At 41.2% G+C, this 16,531-nt stretch overlaps 1 protein-coding gene across 4 annotated transcripts in view; it reads right to left on the reverse strand.

The window, feature by feature from the left end:
* Nucleotides 1-14,073, reverse strand: part of SLC44A3 (solute carrier family 44 member 3) — a 40,592-nt gene extending 26,519 nt beyond the window's left edge. The window contains exons 1-9 of one of the 4 annotated variants that reach the window (XM_014250945.2): nt 13,958-14,073; nt 13,653-13,760; nt 11,039-11,181; nt 10,466-10,602; nt 8,932-9,025; nt 7,451-7,620; nt 6,834-6,923; nt 6,076-6,200; nt 4,214-4,400 (exon numbers count right to left, since the gene is read on the reverse strand). In XM_014250945.2, the coding sequence (XP_014106420.1) occupies nt 4,214-4,400; nt 6,076-6,200; nt 6,834-6,923; nt 7,451-7,620; nt 8,932-9,025; nt 10,466-10,602; nt 11,039-11,181; nt 13,653-13,760; nt 13,958-13,975 (1,072 nt within the window). In that variant the 5' untranslated portion in view covers nt 13,976-14,073. Of the gene's footprint in view, nt 1-4,213; nt 4,401-6,075; nt 6,201-6,833; nt 6,924-7,450; nt 7,621-8,931; nt 9,026-9,435; nt 9,785-9,805; nt 9,984-10,465; nt 10,603-11,038; nt 11,182-13,652; nt 13,761-13,957 lie in introns of those variants that run through there. The other 3 variants (XM_014250947.2, XM_088060321.1, XM_088060322.1) reach the window with 3 other exon arrangements.
* Between the last annotated feature and the right edge of the window lie 2,458 nt (nt 14,074-16,531).

Consider the following 16,531-nt stretch of genomic DNA (forward strand, 5'->3'; position numbering starts at 1 on the left):
AGTGCAGATTCAAGAAAAATGTTAAGACCAGGTGCAGCACAGCAGCAAGCCAATTTCATTTACCCATCTTTCTGTATTAAACAAAAGACTAGTGTCTTTGTGAACATTTCATTTTTTCAGCTCTCTTGGTGTATTTGCATTTAAAATACAGCCTGCACAGCCCCAGAAAATATATTTGTGAGAAGAAAACATCAAAGTGTCAAACCCAAGAAAATCACCACCTGTGTTTTACAAGCTGAATCCTAGACAGGCAAGTATTTGCTAATGAAGAAAACAAATTGCTCTGTAAGAGAAAGCATATCTTTAGAGATCTTCAGAGGCGTACTCTCAAGTGGTGCAAAAAGTCCCCAAAATTCAAAATGAAAAATGTCTTGCACTTACAGGACACTTGTAGAAAACTAACAAATAATACAAAGGTGTCCTGCCAGTGCATTATCAACCATACAGGTATGTATGCCTATCAACCATACAGTACTGTATGCATTTGTTACTACAGGATGGGTGGGTATGTCACGGTAGAACAGCAGAACCCCCAGCTTATCTGATGGTGAGCTACTTGAACAGACGGAATTTCAGAGGACTCTTATTTGGGCAGAAAATCTGAAATACAACCAAACGGAACGTTCTCAATACCAAATCTCGTTCAGCGTTCGCCATCCAAGATTTGAATTACAAAACACATGTGAGGAAATCCAAAGGGCAGCCCTGCCGACACGCAGCCCTGCTCAGCCCGAGGGCTGGCCGGAGCGCTCCCGTTCCATCAGCCGCTCCCGGAGGCTGAGGGCCCTTTGTTCCCGGCCCTTCTCCATCAGCCGCTCCCGGAGGCTGAGGGCCCTTTGTTCCCGGCCCTTCTCCATCAGCCGCTCCCGGAGGCTGAGGGCCCTTTGTTCCCGGCCCTTCTCCATCAGCCGCTCCCGGAGGCTGAGGGCCCTTTGTTCCCGGCCCTTCTCCATCAGCCGCTCCCGGAGGCTGAGGGCCCTTTGTTCCCGGCCCTTCTCCATCAGCCGCTCCCGGCCCGGCCCGGCCCGGCCCGGCCTGAGGCGCTCCCGCGGCCTGCGGCGCCCCCTGGCGGGCGCGGGCGGCGGCACGGCGACAGGGACGGCCACACGCATAGTGACCGGCGGCGAACGACGGGCACCGAACGACGGGCACCGAACGACGGGCACCGAGCGACAGGCATCGAACGACAGGCATCGAACGACAGGCACCGAACGACAGGCACCGAACGACAGGCACCGAGCGACGGGCACCGAGCGACGGGCACCGAGCGACGGGCATCGAACGACAGGCATCGAACGACAGGCACCGAACGACAGGCACCGAGCGACAGGCACGGCCACACGCACGGCGACTCGCACGGCGACAGGCAGGCGGCGAGTGTCCGACACCCCGCTGAAGCGCCACCGCGGCACGGCCGGGACAGACACAGCGCCCAGCCTACCGGAGACACTCCCGAGCACAGCGACATCCTTCCATCTGCATTCGTTTTAACTGAGAAGTGACTCGGGTATTCATCGCGTGCACAAGTCCTCTTCTAAATACTCACATGCTTCTAACAGGAGGATCTTACAAGGACTGAAGTCCGCACTAAAAATACCCTGCCAGAATACCTCCGTTAAAACCTGTTTTACTAGGTTGCTCATATAAGCGATATACTGACAGTTAAGTGCCAGGAAATTACCTCTTCTTATGCTAAATCTGAGAAAAGTCTGTTCTTTCAACGCTGAAACTTTAGCATCACTCTGCTGTGCAGCGAGCCTATGCTGCCCTCTGTACTGCACTGTTTGCATCACTTGCTGGTAACATCAGCATTCCTATTAAGCTAGAGAGAAGACAAAACATAAAATACCTTTGAGTCAGGAGTTGTGTGCTGCACTATGAATATAACAGCAGGTCACAAAATGTTTGAATCCTACTCTCCAAGAAGGCAGAGGAAAAAGAAAAAAAGTTAAATGAAAATGCCTAGCAGGAAACACAGAATATAACCAATGAAGGAAAATGGCATAATATGGGAAAAGCATAAAAAGCCTCTCAAAAGCAGTTTTCATTGTATTTTACTCCCCTGTGAATATATGTGGACTTTGCTTTTGGTTATAATGTGCAAGTCGCTATTTTCCTGCAAAGTCTGTAAAAGCATCCAGAAAATAACCAAATGCTTTCCCAACCTGCTTTTATAATCAAGCTTTTTCTGCCACATGAGCTAAAATATTTCTACTTTTCTAATGACTGCTGCATTTTCAAAAGCTTTTGAATACAACAGACTCACCTGGAATTTTCTAAACTTAGATATAACAAGGGCAAGCTTTACATCTTTATGTGTGCATATTAAGATCAAGTCAGCTTGATTTAACATCAAGGATGTAATACCTTCTCTCATATATCTTGTTAATTATATATTTAGAAAATATGTGTTGTAATTAATTCTATTGTTCTGTTTATTTACTACAGTTAATGTTTATCTTAAATTGTATTTGCCTGAAGCAGGTGCATGAGATGAACAGTTGGTTGATAGCTCAGGAGATGCTCCTTTCTATAAAGCATGTTCTGAAGGTACCCCACAAGGCCAGTTTCAAAATTACTGCTGCCTGTCTGATCTCTACATAAATGGCATGAAGATTTTGCAGAAAAACTAACAACACAGAGCTGTGTCCAGCGCATGATGCTGCTTCTGTGTTGGGAAAATCTAACTCAAAGTAGTGTGGAGAAGGAATATCCATGACATCTAAAGCAAAGGGCATCAGATTGACTATCTAGCGAGGAGGTGACATCTAGTGACATCTAGTGACTATCTTGTGAGTTTATTCACAAATAAACTGCAGGTCAGACTTTTGGCCATGCCATGCCTTTTCAGGAGAAGCAGGGTAAGGGCTGCTACAAGCAGCCATTCCTGACAGACATGAGCTACTCAAGGCAGCAGAAACATGCAAATCTGTATGACTCCCCAATGAAAGCTGGAAGGAAACAGATCCCAGTCCAGCCTAAACAATGGGTGTGATTTGCAATGCCAGCATGGACTCAGACAGCTTCCCATGTTAGAAGTGAAGTGGCTCTTGTAAAGAGTCAGAATCAACTAAGATGGAAGCATTTGTGACAGAACAGGAGTGAAATACCTGACACATAGAGGTTGGAAATACAGCCAGCTTTGCCAAATGGGCTCAGCTATGGAAAAACTGGAGGCTTTCCTGCCTAGCAGGGATCTGTAAGCCTGTCCTAAGGAGTTACTGCAGTCACTGTCTCAAGCAATGGTGGAAACACAAAGTAAAACAGTAACACACAAACATTTGAAGATTTAGGCTGCATTTGGTTTCCCAGACAACAATCACTGCCAAGTTTCTGAAAAGATAAAATCTATAAACAATGGTCTCTGTCCACATTAATTCTACATCAGCTTTGACCCAAAGAATAACAATTGTCTCCTAACAGTGGCCCTAGAAATTTAAATTTAAAAAATACCAGCCCCCAAATCCTGATGCTTTTCATGGACAGGGGCTGCTGTGTACATGAGGAGTTACCCTCAGAGCTACACAGATTTTAGCTTCACTTCTTTGGGTAAAGTCCACAGAAGGGCTATGTCTCTTTCACTTGAATGGCATGGTGCTGGGCCAAGGGACAGCATCCAAATTACTCTGGTTCAGTGACAGATCTTACAGTGGTATATCCCTCAGTGATACAATGTCCATACTAAAAATCTTGTTCTGCCAGATCTTTCACTTCACACTGCTTGACTTTCCACAGAGAACCTCCTCTGCAACTGCAAGAACCACTGGGTTAATCCAAATACTGTTGTACTAGTCCAAATGATAGCAATTGTCCCTGAACTACTGCTCAGAAGCAATGTTCTGCCTCTGTGACAATTCAACATGGTTTATGGTAAGAGGAGACAAACATCCTCATTTTGTGACAATTGCACTAAAAGCTGTCTCCTCCTTTCTGTTGCTTTCTTCACTTAACTACACCAAACATATACAGTACCTACCACCATCTATTAACAAATAAATGAGAAGGAACAAAATTCAAGTCCACATATGGAAGCAAAAGGCCAACGTAGAAGACTCCAACAAATGAGAAATAAAACAAAAAAGAACAAGTAACTCAGCTGTGTAACAATGCTAGCCCACATTTTGTACACAAAAACCAAGAGGTTCCACATTTAAGAAGAGAGCTTAGGAAATGGATAGCACTCAGTCAAAAAACATAAAGAGCATATACTTACCTGCAGTTCCCAAGCTAAGTAGTACAGCAACCCAAAATACCCAGAACACAACGAGAATCAGAAAGGTCCAGAATGGTTGGAAGAGGAGGAAAGGAATTCTGCCAATGATTTTACCAACAATTCGAAAGAGCTGTACACCAAGCTGAAGCCTCTTTCTTAGTACAAGTATAAGGGAGAGCAGAACAACCTGTTTTAGGGGGGAAAAAAAAGACAAATTGTTGGGGTTTTACCTCAAGAAAACTATGAGGGTTGTCAAATGTGGGATCAGAGGACACAGATTTCACAAAGACATGACAGCAAAGCAATTAATACAATCTTACTACACATTAGAAAATCCTTCCAAGACACTGCCTAGGTTCTCAAAGAGCCTGTGGATTAAAATCTGGTTTCTTGCAATAATTGCTGCTGTTTTTTAAAAGAAAATAAGATTCATAACACTTCAATTCATCTAACGAAAGCAGTCTGTTTTGCTTTATAGCAAACATAAATATACATTGCACGCTAAACATTGCTTTCACATACCCTGCATGTCATGAACTTTAAAACTTTCTTTCTACTCAGGTCAGCTTGCCACTGTTCACTTTTGCAATGGTAGAACCACCAGTGCTTTCCTGCAGTCCACAAACAAACTAGTTTGAGAGATATGTGTATGGGAGCAAAGCAGACATAAAATGAAAACTTTAAAATAAATTATTATCTTCCCAAGGTAAAAAACCCAACCTGCCAATAACAAAACCCCAAGTCAAAAATCAAACAATATCCCCAGCTCTTTGTATGTGACGAGGAACTTTGAACAGCAATTAAAAGAGAGGCTGAAATCTTTAAAACAATAAATACAACCAGTGACAGTTGCTTCACTGGTTTTCTTGTGTGCTCTAGAAAGAAGCCACCAGCTCTGAAGAGAAGCATAACCTGCAGCAGTGGATGTTCCCACAGTTCTGCAAACAAGTCAGTTGTGTACTGGAACACACAAACATTCAAAGAAACTTTTTCTTACCTCTTTAGTATCAGCAGATGCAAAAGATCATAACTTATAGAGGATACAAGAAACAACCTGATCTGTGACACATTTATATTTGTCACTGTAAGCTGTCAGACTGTTCATATCTGGCAAATTCCATATGGATCTTACTCATCTCTAAGACAACAGGACAATTGCTTTGACAAATGTCTCATGAAGTATAAATTGACTGTACCCTCAAATTGATCAATGGCTTCTTTTAACATTGCAACATCAGAGAGAAAAAAAATCACATAAGAAGTTGCAAGCCACAAGATTTTCTGTTGTAAAACAAGAAAAGTGAGAGAAAACCAGAATTTAACCCTATAACATGAGGTCTAGGCACTGCTGCCTGTGTTTCAGTGCCCCTTTCATTGTCTAGAAGAGCTGCCACCCCTTTTTCCTGCTGGTAGGGTGGGATGAATCCGCAGATCTCATGCTCATACTCAGCCAGTGCCTCTGTGTTTATTCAATATGATTCTTCAGTGAGCTGATGCAGAACAAAATGGGGATGGAACAAAATTCTTGCATTTTTACACCAACAATAATAACATTGTCTGTATGGGTTTGAAGTATGGCAAGGCTGACAAACAAGTTCCACCATGAAGTTATAAAATTTTATTTTTAGTTTTGTTGGGGGCCTAAAAATCTAGTTGGAACTAGGGATCTTTAAGGTCCTTTCCAACCCAAACCATTCTATGATTTTATGATTATATTTGAATGAATGTAAGAAGATCTTAGAATTTATTATCATTTTCCAATTTGAAAAGAATTAGAAATTATTTTTACTGTTGCAGAACCACTGTAGTTCAAGTTTTCAAGTTACAGCCTCTGCCATTGCTTAGGGCAAAATGCAACTTACAGTAACTATTGTTGAGAAGATGGCATATCCAAGTAGAAACTTTGCATTTTCCTTTTCTGTTTCCAGTTCAGTGCTGGGGTCACTCCTGTAGTCATAATGGAGCCACCAGAGAACACCTGAGACAACTGAGCAGAGCAGAGCAGTGTGAGGGCGGGCAGGGCACGCTGTTGCTGGCAGGCTGGTGCCTGCCTGGCCTCCCTTCCCAGCCTCCTGCCCTCCCCACTGTCCCACACTCGGCTTGGGAATACTCTCAGTTAGCAACGTGAGGCACAGGATCAGTGATCACAGAGAAACTTCCCATAGTGGCCTGTCAGTCTGAGGTAAAACCGCAGCAGAAATTTGGATTTCTTGCAGTTATCCTAAGGCTCAGGCATGTAATTTCATTGTGGAGATACAAAGCTAACTTTCATGGAATGACAAGCTTTAGCCAGACGCATTCCTATGGCTCTCTCTTCCTAAAGCAGGCAGTATAAGAGTTCTCTAAGCATTCTTTGAAACAGTAGCATTTTCATAACTGCATTCATCTGCCAAAAGAAACATTGTTTCTAGGCATCTACAAAAACAATAAACATCACCATCATCCTAACACTCGGCTGCTGGAACAGCACAGCCAGACCCTGGCACCAAAAGGCAAGCAGGCCTCAGCTTGGAAATGACTGTGGTAAGCTGAAGGTTACTGAGGATGGCCATGGAACAAAAGGATAGCTGTTTGTTCAGCTGCCAGCCCTTCAGCACAGTGAAACAGTAAATATACTTACACAGCAACCCAAATACAACCAGCGCAATCAGAGTATGGATGAGGAGGGTCTGAATGAATCTGAAGGCTAAAACCAGTATCAAAGAGAAGGCTGAAAATATATGTAAAGTAAGTTTGAGTGTTACATCCCTTTTTATTTTAAATATAAATTTAAGGTTCTTATAGAATTTTGTTTTTTATTTTTAAACCATAATCTTAAAAGCAAAAGCATTTATTAAAACTGGCAATCTTTTTAACAATTAAAGCACACAGTTACCTCTGCCTTAAAAAATAAGGAACTTAAAGCTGATATATTTCACCACAGGAAATACTAGCTTTTAGATAACAATTTATGTAAGATTTAAATTCAAGTATTCATGCTGATGTCATTTTTTTCATTAACAATTTCTTACCATCCCCCAAAATGAGGTATTTAACCATGAGCACAGAATCTGATAGAGATCTGCATTTCGCCAGTCTATTAAATGCCTCCTGATAAAACCTGATCACTCCTCCTTAAAAATAACTCTGCCCAGAAAATATGAAAAAAGTCCACTTTTGAATTAAACATATAGACTTATAATAAACTTTTTAACCTCTTAATTTATATCGTTATTCACTTTTTACTTATAACCTTACCTAGTGCAAGGACACTCAGTCCTATCACAGTATCTCTTCCTGCCAATATTCCCCTCAGAATTCGGTGAAAAACATCCATTTCATTAACCATATGTATTAGGACAGATGCATATTTGGAATAGCATTCAGGATTTTGTGGAACACATCGATTAAATAATGGAAAGGACTTACTGAAAGGTTAAAAACAAAAGTAGTAAAAAATATTAATTACTGGACAAACAGTAAAAGCCACAAAGATCCATCCTGCCATTCTCCACAGAGAGCACTCTGTTATAAAGAGTAGTTTTCTGTATCATCTGCAAAATAAACTCCTAATAGTGTCATGCCCGTATCACTACACCAGAACAGATCCATCCAAGATCAGCCTGGGGAAAGAAATTAATAACTCTTTCATTAACTATCACCATCAGCACATAGCTCCTATTCCCATTCTAGTCTGGCTTCACTTGCTTTGCTCCCATATGTTTGTGTAAAAGCAAAGTTCATGCTAACATAGCTGTAACCTATGCTGTTGTAGATAATTCCAGACCACAAACACTTTGTATTGTTTTTATTATATTTAAGCATTCTAAAAGCCACACCAAAACAATGTTTGCAAGGTACAATTAATGGTACCAAATAGTTATACAAAATTATATGGCACTCCCAGCCAAGCTTCTTGCATATATTTATTGTCCTGCTTTGGCAGTGCTGCCCTACAACAGTCAATGGCGTATTCATACCTGAAAAGGAGAGGGTTTGTTACCAACAACCAAAAATTTCACAACTAGCTTTGCTTCTACTACATAATACTTCTGTGCAAGATGAGTAACTGTTCTGAGTTCCTTGACAAACCAAAAAAGGCCTAGACATGCTATCTTTTGATCCACAGTATGTAATGTTTTTACATGTCTCCTGCTCTCTGCACTTTGTTCTTCCATTTTCTGCTGTTCAGATCAGAGATGAGTTAGCTCTGCAAACAAGGAGATTCCAATTCTCTGCTGTGTTTTCATGACACAGTGGAACTTAAAATCATGGCTTTAAGAATTTTGACTCACAAGTGCCAGATTTGACAAAGCACCATCCACAGATCTGTGCTTCAAGCCATCTGGTTATAACATTATTCTGATGGAAATTTCTGGGCTCAGGAGAAGAAGCAAGACCAAAGACCACATCCTTGGCATTGAGGGAGAAAGCAAAAGTCTGTGCAGGAGCTAAGCTGTTCTTCATATGGAGTGCTTTTTCCTAATTCGGAGAGGGAAAACTCTCTAAAGGGTAGAGGAACGAAAGGAATGCAGTCCTTGTTTATTCTGTGGGATAGGACACTGGCATGTTCACAGGCACATAAAAGAACTTGTAAGGATACATGGACAAAAATAAATAAACAAAGCAAAACCATCCTGACTGTGAAGCATCAAGACAAATACAAAATATGAGAAAGTAACAATCTGTAAGAAGCTGTTTGGACTCAAGGAGGTTGAAAAGTACCCAGTCATTCTCACCTTGGTGGAACTGGCAGTGTAGGACATAGCTGAGCTGCCTTTGGATTTAGTGTGTAACTGGAAACATTCAGGTTGTAAACGCAAAGAAAAGAACCTAAAAAAATCAAAAAGTAACTTAAGGTTAGCAAAAAATTGAGAGGAAAAAACACATTTACAGCTAAGTTTTGTTTGCACTTCTGGTTTGATCCCTTAGCATGCCATTTTCATCCCTGATATTCCAGTGGGAATGTGAATAACAAATTAGGTAGTTGAGTAAATCTCAGCCAATCTCTGCAGAATCTTTTGCCTTCTAGACTTAACTACAGTTACCACTTATGTTCCTGGAGGGCAGGCACACTCTTTGTTCCACAGTGCCATACTTGGCTATTAATCCTTGCTCATTAGGGTAAAATTAAAACCTGAAATGATGGAAGCTACAATAGAACTAGGCCCTCCTGAGTTAGAATAGAATAGATATATGTATCCAGAAACCTAACTTGTGCTGGGAACTAGGTGAAATATTACCAGGTACTCTGCTAACAAGACTCTGCTCCATTAGACAGCACTTCTGGGAAAGAAAGGCTGGGTACATCCAAGCCATTCAAAATGCAAGACTTCTCCCTGCCTTGACATAAACATACAAGCAGTTTTAGCTGGAATTTGATACAATTATGTTTAGTTAGACTGAAAATACTTATATAATCTCACAGGTGTTTACAGTTTTCTGCACATACAAAATTATGGCAAACTACCCCAAAATTAAATTAAAACAAATATTGTCAATTTAAATAGCAATCCCTGCCAAATAAAACATCAAAACAAAAAAAAAGAATGGGACACTGACCTCTGACAAAAATATCCATTAATATGCATATGGTCTGAAGTTTATACATACCCCATGAAATAAGGCTTAGGCTACAGATTATTTTATTTACATGTTGAATATTAATAAACTGGAACCACTTTGATACAACAGCTACTTCTGACAGCATTTTCATCTTGAACGCCAGAATCAAATAAAATTTCTAGGTGTGTCCTGGTTTTGCTGGGAAGTGGGTGGCTGTGTGGTAATGAGTTGCCAGCTGGGGTTAAACTGCAACAAAATGGAATAGCAAACATTGGGATCTGATGTCCAGAGGGATAAATCCACTTGTGTCTTCATGGAATTAATAATTCCACCATAGTTTTAATTACATTTAAAGGAACCAATTGGACAAGAGTCTCAAACAGCATATGAACTCTGGTCACCTCCTAGCACCCCCACCAAACTTCGGTAGTTCATTCTCAGCAGTCAGTTTTCTGCTACATAATCCCAGCACTGTGCAGGAATTAATGAACAACTTTCTAATTTGCATAAGAGAGTTGTAACATTTCTAGAAACTACGGTTTTGAAATAAAGCAGAAACAAGTAACTTTATTTTGTGTTACCATGAGCTGTTCAGGAAATTAATGGTAAGATATGACTCCCTAGTGTAAGAAATATAATAAAAACAAAGTGGAAGCTGCTCAACTGTTCTACAGATACACTAAGGTACTCATATTCCCTGTGGCACACCATTATTCCTTGCAAAATTCTGGAGATCTTCCAAAGAGTTGAGTTGCTGTTGTGGACAACTTGACACGCACAAGGAAAGTGAACTGATTTTGTGGCTTTGTATTTCCAGGCTGCATGAATTCAGAAAGAATACATACCTAGAAAGAAAAAAAATCCTCTTCTCAAAAAACAAGTTTTCTTGGTTTTTTATAAGTTTAAATTCTGAACCTTCTTTCCATCTTTTTAAAGTGCTACAAAGCAAGTGAAACTTTTGCCAAAGGAGTCAGTGGAATTACTGGGAACTTCAGCATGCAACATCCTTAAGTACAAAGATTTGCCATATAGAATGACTGCCTGTTTGGCTGATGTCCCATTAAGATCCTCTTTAAGAAGGCAGCTGTATAAAGCATAACAATGCAGCACATTTTCGAATTCTATCTTAACTTCTTAATTTCTTTTGCACTATTCCCACCTTTTTTGCCTTTCAATACAACAGTGTAGATATACAGATATATATGTCTGACAACTAGAAGATGTGTATTTAACTAAGTTCTCAAACATTTGATTTATTTAGACATTATCTGATGTACTTACTTTTTATTAGTCATATCCAATCCAGAAAGATTTGCCCCTTCTACAGGAGTGTTCTTCCGACCACATATGTTCCCAAAGCTGTCATATCCAAGCACGAGCCTTTCTGCAGCACCAGCCACCACAGCATAGCCACTTATAAACATCTGTTAAAATATTTGTTTTAATGTGACAGCATGCTACCATGGCTTTTCCTTCTCATTCGATAAATATTTCTTTTAAGTAATACATCTTTGTCTTCTTGTTGCAAACAGTTAAATCTAAAATTCACCCCTCAGCACAAGGTCAGAGCAAGTCATATGGGCAAGATTAGCCCTATTGCTTCCTTAGAGCTTTCATTCATCTGTTGTTGGAAGTATATTAATCAAGCAGAATAACACAGGAGAAGAAAGATGGAAGTCCTGATTAAAATAAGAGGAAAGCATTACTAAGGTGCTAAACACTGTCCCTAGTGATGTTCATGTATCTCACTAGGCAAGATCACTCAAATGGTGATTTTTCATGTGCTCACTGCATCTCATTTTACAGGGTGACCTTCAAGACACATTCAGGCAATTTAACTGCTGCTATGATGGGCCCTTGAAGCTGCTACTGAATTTAATCAGAGGTATTTTTAAACACAGAATATATTAAAAATGGAGATTACCTGAAATTTCAGGAAGGAGCACTCTTTAACGCATGTGAAAAACCTGGAGAAAGCCATGCTGTGCACTTAGGTGACAGTGCCCTGACCTTTTAGTTGTTCTGCTGTCAGACCAAAGTTCCAGCAGATCATCTTCCTGTAAACTTCAGAGGCAGCTAAATACCTCTGCTGGCCAAGTAGCAATAATCCTTAGTCAAAATAAAACACCTTGTCTAGGAATGCAGCTTAAAACCCCCTGTACATCATGAGGGCCAAAACAATCCTTCCAGAGAACCTTTGCAAGTGCCAAGAAGCAGCAATTCTTCTGTGAAACTCGTGAAGTCCTGAGTGCTACTTTACCCAAGGCTTATCTCCCCATCACTCCAGCTGCTGAAAAACTCAGTGATGCAAACTTCTCCTCTGTCCCACGGGGTGCAAGTCACATCTCACACACCCAAGGACAATCACTAAGCTCCGTGGCTATGTGCCAGCTGCTGGCACCAGCAGCAAGGTTTCTCAGTCCCACATTAACCACTGCTGCTTTGAATGAATAGCTGAATATTGTCTGTGCTCAAGACAGATTGCACACATCAGACCCAGCACAACTGCCCTCTTACTTAAGCTTTAGAGCCTGTATTTGTTTTTCTTTTAGTACTTATGGCTAAAGACTGCATCTGGGCAAAACCATTTCTCATACACAAACATGTACAAATGTGCTTCTTTAGTCCTGAGAAAAATATAATTTTTGCTTATGGTAGACTCTTATTTTGCAGTCTTTCTAGGTCAGAACTTTTTTTTTAAATTATGATGGCACGTTAATGCTGTCTCAATATGGACATCTTTGTAGAGGATCCTCAATTCAAACTAACACACTACTGGTGGACTTGATTTGTTACAATAACAAAATATTTCCAGATCGAGTTTGTTTACAGAGCAAGTATTTGTTAATAATTAAAATGTTCTCAGAAGGAAAACAAGAAATAAGCTGGCACTGTACCTCAGCTGAAACAGGCTTTTAGAAAAATTCTGGTATTCCCTCTAAATATGGGCATTACAGGGTATGTTTTCATTTTGTTTTGGTTTTTCTAAGTGCAGAATGCTGGATAAAAGCCATATTGTTAAGTAACAGAGTAATAGTTGCAGCGGTGTATCTGCACATGGCCATGATACCCATTTCCACAGAACTATTGATGTGATTTCAATTTTTGTGAACAAATTAGTGTCATTGCATTTTCTTAAATGTTTTAAAGATCAAACACAAGAAAACAAATAAATGTATACAATAAGTTATTTCACAGAAAGTGATCAATAAAAACAGTGAGAAAAACCAAACAAAAATCCTAAATCCTTACTCTTTGACAGGTTACATTTGTGGCATCCCCTCCACTCATCAAAGCACTAAGGATTAGACAGCAGGTAAAAAACCCCTATCCTGCTCACAAAGTTCACCATCCACTTATGCAGTACTCAAAATGTGTAGGTAATATTCTGCATCATCGTCCATTTAAAAAGTTTCTATGCATGGAATTAAAAAGTGTATTTAAGAGAATCCTGAGCAGGCTGAGACGTATCATTAAAAACCCCAGTCATGCTTCAGAAAGACAAAGCCTACTCCCAAAAGCTTGCACTGTTCTAAGATAGTGACTTAATGTCGCATCGCATGGACACGTGTCGCAAGACATCAAGGCTACAATGAACAAGTAGAATAAAGAGCCCAGTCAGAGCTGGGACTGATTTACAAAAAAAGAGGATTCTAAATAACCGAGCAGTGTGTATACGTGGTACCTAAAGCATATGGGCGGAACTTAGAAGTGTTACAGACACCACAATAAGGCACTGCACCACCACAAAGGTAAGATCTATCCCTGGGCAATCCGGGGGACCTGTGCCCGTGACAATTTCAGTTCAGATTTAGTGTAACACTATGCAGAGCCCCATTAACTTCGAATCTAATTTGTCCTTCCGGGAAACAAACAAACAAACGTGCGTACTTACCAAACCAGCCCAGAAAAGACAGAAGAGAAGCAGCCAGAGAGTGTCTGTGCACTTTCTGTAGATGACTGGTCTCCATTCCTGTAGTTCAGAAATACTGTCTCCAGAGTCCTGAAGAGAGAAAAGTTCAAGAAAACAGCAGAACAAACTTCCCGTGAAATTAACTCAAGTTCCAAAGGGCGGAGATTTGAGCAAGCGCGCAACTTGGCGCTCTCAGCTCCGAGCCCCCGGCAGCTCCCTGCCGTGCGCTGCCCCCGCACTCCGCTCTGTCCCCGCCGGTGTCCCGGGCCCGCTCCGGCGGGGCTCACCTGCCGCCGGCGCTCCATGGCCGCGCTCGCCGCGCCGTGCTCCGCGGGGGCTCGGCTGCCCGGGGTCTCGGCTGCCCGGGGGCTCGGCTGCCCGGGGTCTCGGCTGCCGGGAGCTCGGCTGCCCGGGGTCTCGGCTGCCCAGGGGCTCGGCTGCCCGGGGTCTCGGCTGCCGGGAGCTCGGCTCCAGCGCCGCGGGGTCGGATCGGGCGGGGCGCCCCGGCCGGGCTGTGGCACCTCCAGCGGCTCCTCCCGCCGCTGTGGCCGGGCCCCGGCCGGGACCGCGGGGCAGCCGCGCCGGCGGGAGGAAGGGAGAGGCATTGCTGCCCCGGGGCAGCTCCTCCACAGCCGCAGGTTTATACAGGGCCCCCGGCCAGGGCGGGAGGTTTATGTTTTTCTCTTCATTCGCTTATTTCTGGGAATAGCTGAAGATTTGTTACTGCTGCACAAAATGGGGGTTGTTCCGCGCTGTAAAGCCCACTGACACCGATACGCGTTTGGCTGTTCCGGCCGCATTATCAATACACGGTCAGCCATGGATCCTTTTCAGCTCCTGTTTGATTGTTGTACATACAGTTACATCACGCTGACGTGCTGTATTATGCTATATGTACCTCTCATCTACGTCCATATGCATTTTGAATTCTCAGCAATAACTCGCAACAACAGGAATAACACCGAATTAGGTCAATCTTTGTAACTCAGATGACCAAGGAATGCGGGAATTATTAGCCACTTCTAATAACATGTTTGTGCTGTTCCTGTTGCCTATTTATTTTTATGCTCACTAAATTCAGCTCAATAGTCTAGGGTATTTTACAAATAGAAAGGATGTTAAAAGCATGGTTTTTCCTCTTTCTGACAGTCAGTGGAACAAATAAATGTCCTCTTTAAGAAGTAACGCAATATCTGCAACTGCAATAAAATTGAATTAAATGGAAGCTGTTTTGCAAAACTGTTTAAGAATCGGCCCATTTTATGTGGGAGACAGAGCACTAGGCTAGTGTTGTCTAGAAATAGAAAGCAAAACAAAGCCAATGTATTCCAGTTCTCTGCAGAAAATGCAGACTTGAAACCTTGGTGACAAACTAGCATAGCTGGAAGTAAATAGGTAATATCAGAAACTGGGCTTTTGTAAAAAGGAATGAATCTCTGCCCCAGAGCACTTCAGAGTCCTTCTAAGCTGACTGGAAATAACTACATTTTTCCAAAAGGCTAAGTCATACAATGTTTCTAAAATCGACATTTTAACTGTTTTAACAGAACTTGCCACAATTCTGATTTAAATTTACATACACCCCCACCCCCTCCCAAGAATGGCTCTGAAGAAACACTGCAGGAAAGATTTCTAAAAACTGTCTTGCAAAGGGTTTATTAAACCATTTAGCTTCCACCCAGCTCACAGTTCTTGTCTTTATTAGCATTCTGTCTTTTAATGCTCATTATCCATTGATTTTGGAGGGTTTTCAGAATTTGGTTGAAAATTAAAATAAAATTATAAATCTGAAACGGTAGCTTTGTGCTTATAAAACCTAAATAGAGAAAATAGATTTTCCTTCACTTTGTGCTTTACAAATATGCAGTTTAAAAATATGTGGGGAAAGTGATTTTCCCTTGGAATAGGAATGTGAGATTCCACATGAAACTTAGCCCTTTTTGATCAGAGAAGTTCAATTTTTTTATTCTATTAAGAAAACTAACCAAAATTATTAACAACCTTTAACCTAGAAAAAAAGAGTATTCTGAGACAGAATCATTATCTGATTAAGAAAAATCATCTTGAAGAACAATGTCAGTGATGAAGGCCCATATTAGAATTTGATGACTTGCTGTCATCACATGCTAATATTTTGCTGTTGATCTGACACTTTTTGAAGGATCCTCCTTAGGTTTGTATTCCATTCTTATTTTGAATAGAGGAAAACAGCAAGTGGAACAAATATTTTTTAATGAACTCCAGGATCCAGGTAACTGAAGTTCATGTAAAAACATTGGAATCAGCAGTAGAGGCTTGATTTTACTGAGCAATATCAATAAAAATTCTTGTATTTCTTCAGCTAGCCAAGGAGCAATTATCTTAGAAACACTAGAAAATAACTCACAATTAGAATAGGATTTTTTAAAAAGAATTGTAAATGAAATACTTCAATTGTACTAAATTTTTTTTCCTGAATTTCAAACATGATCAAATAAAACATTTATCCTGCTTAGTAGCAGCTGAGTACTTTTATCGTGTGTCACTAGGTGGGGCTCGGCTCCCATTTTCGAGCTCCAGCTCAGCATTTGGGATGGGTGCACAGAGCCTCACACCATGGTGAGCCAGTATTCACAAATGAGGATCCTCATTTGTATTGAAGAAAATGCCAGGAAACAAGGCTCAGATTGGATAACAGATTTAAACACCCACATCCGAAGTGTAATACCAAAAACTCTCACTTGTTATTTTTCCAGTCCTGACAAAAATTACCCAAAAGATCGATTTTGCGTTTTCTGTCTTACCACTTTTACAGGATAGAGTCTGGTTCTGCAGCTGAGTAATTCGAGCACTCAGCGAGGAGCAGGGAGTTTTAGAAGTGA

This window comes from Pseudopodoces humilis, chromosome 10 (genome assembly GCF_049639895.1).
Source record: "Pseudopodoces humilis isolate 2021_Gansu_Grassland_sample_001 chromosome 10, ASM4963989v1, whole genome shotgun sequence".
Taxonomy (NCBI): domain Eukaryota; kingdom Metazoa; phylum Chordata; class Aves; order Passeriformes; family Paridae; genus Pseudopodoces; species Pseudopodoces humilis.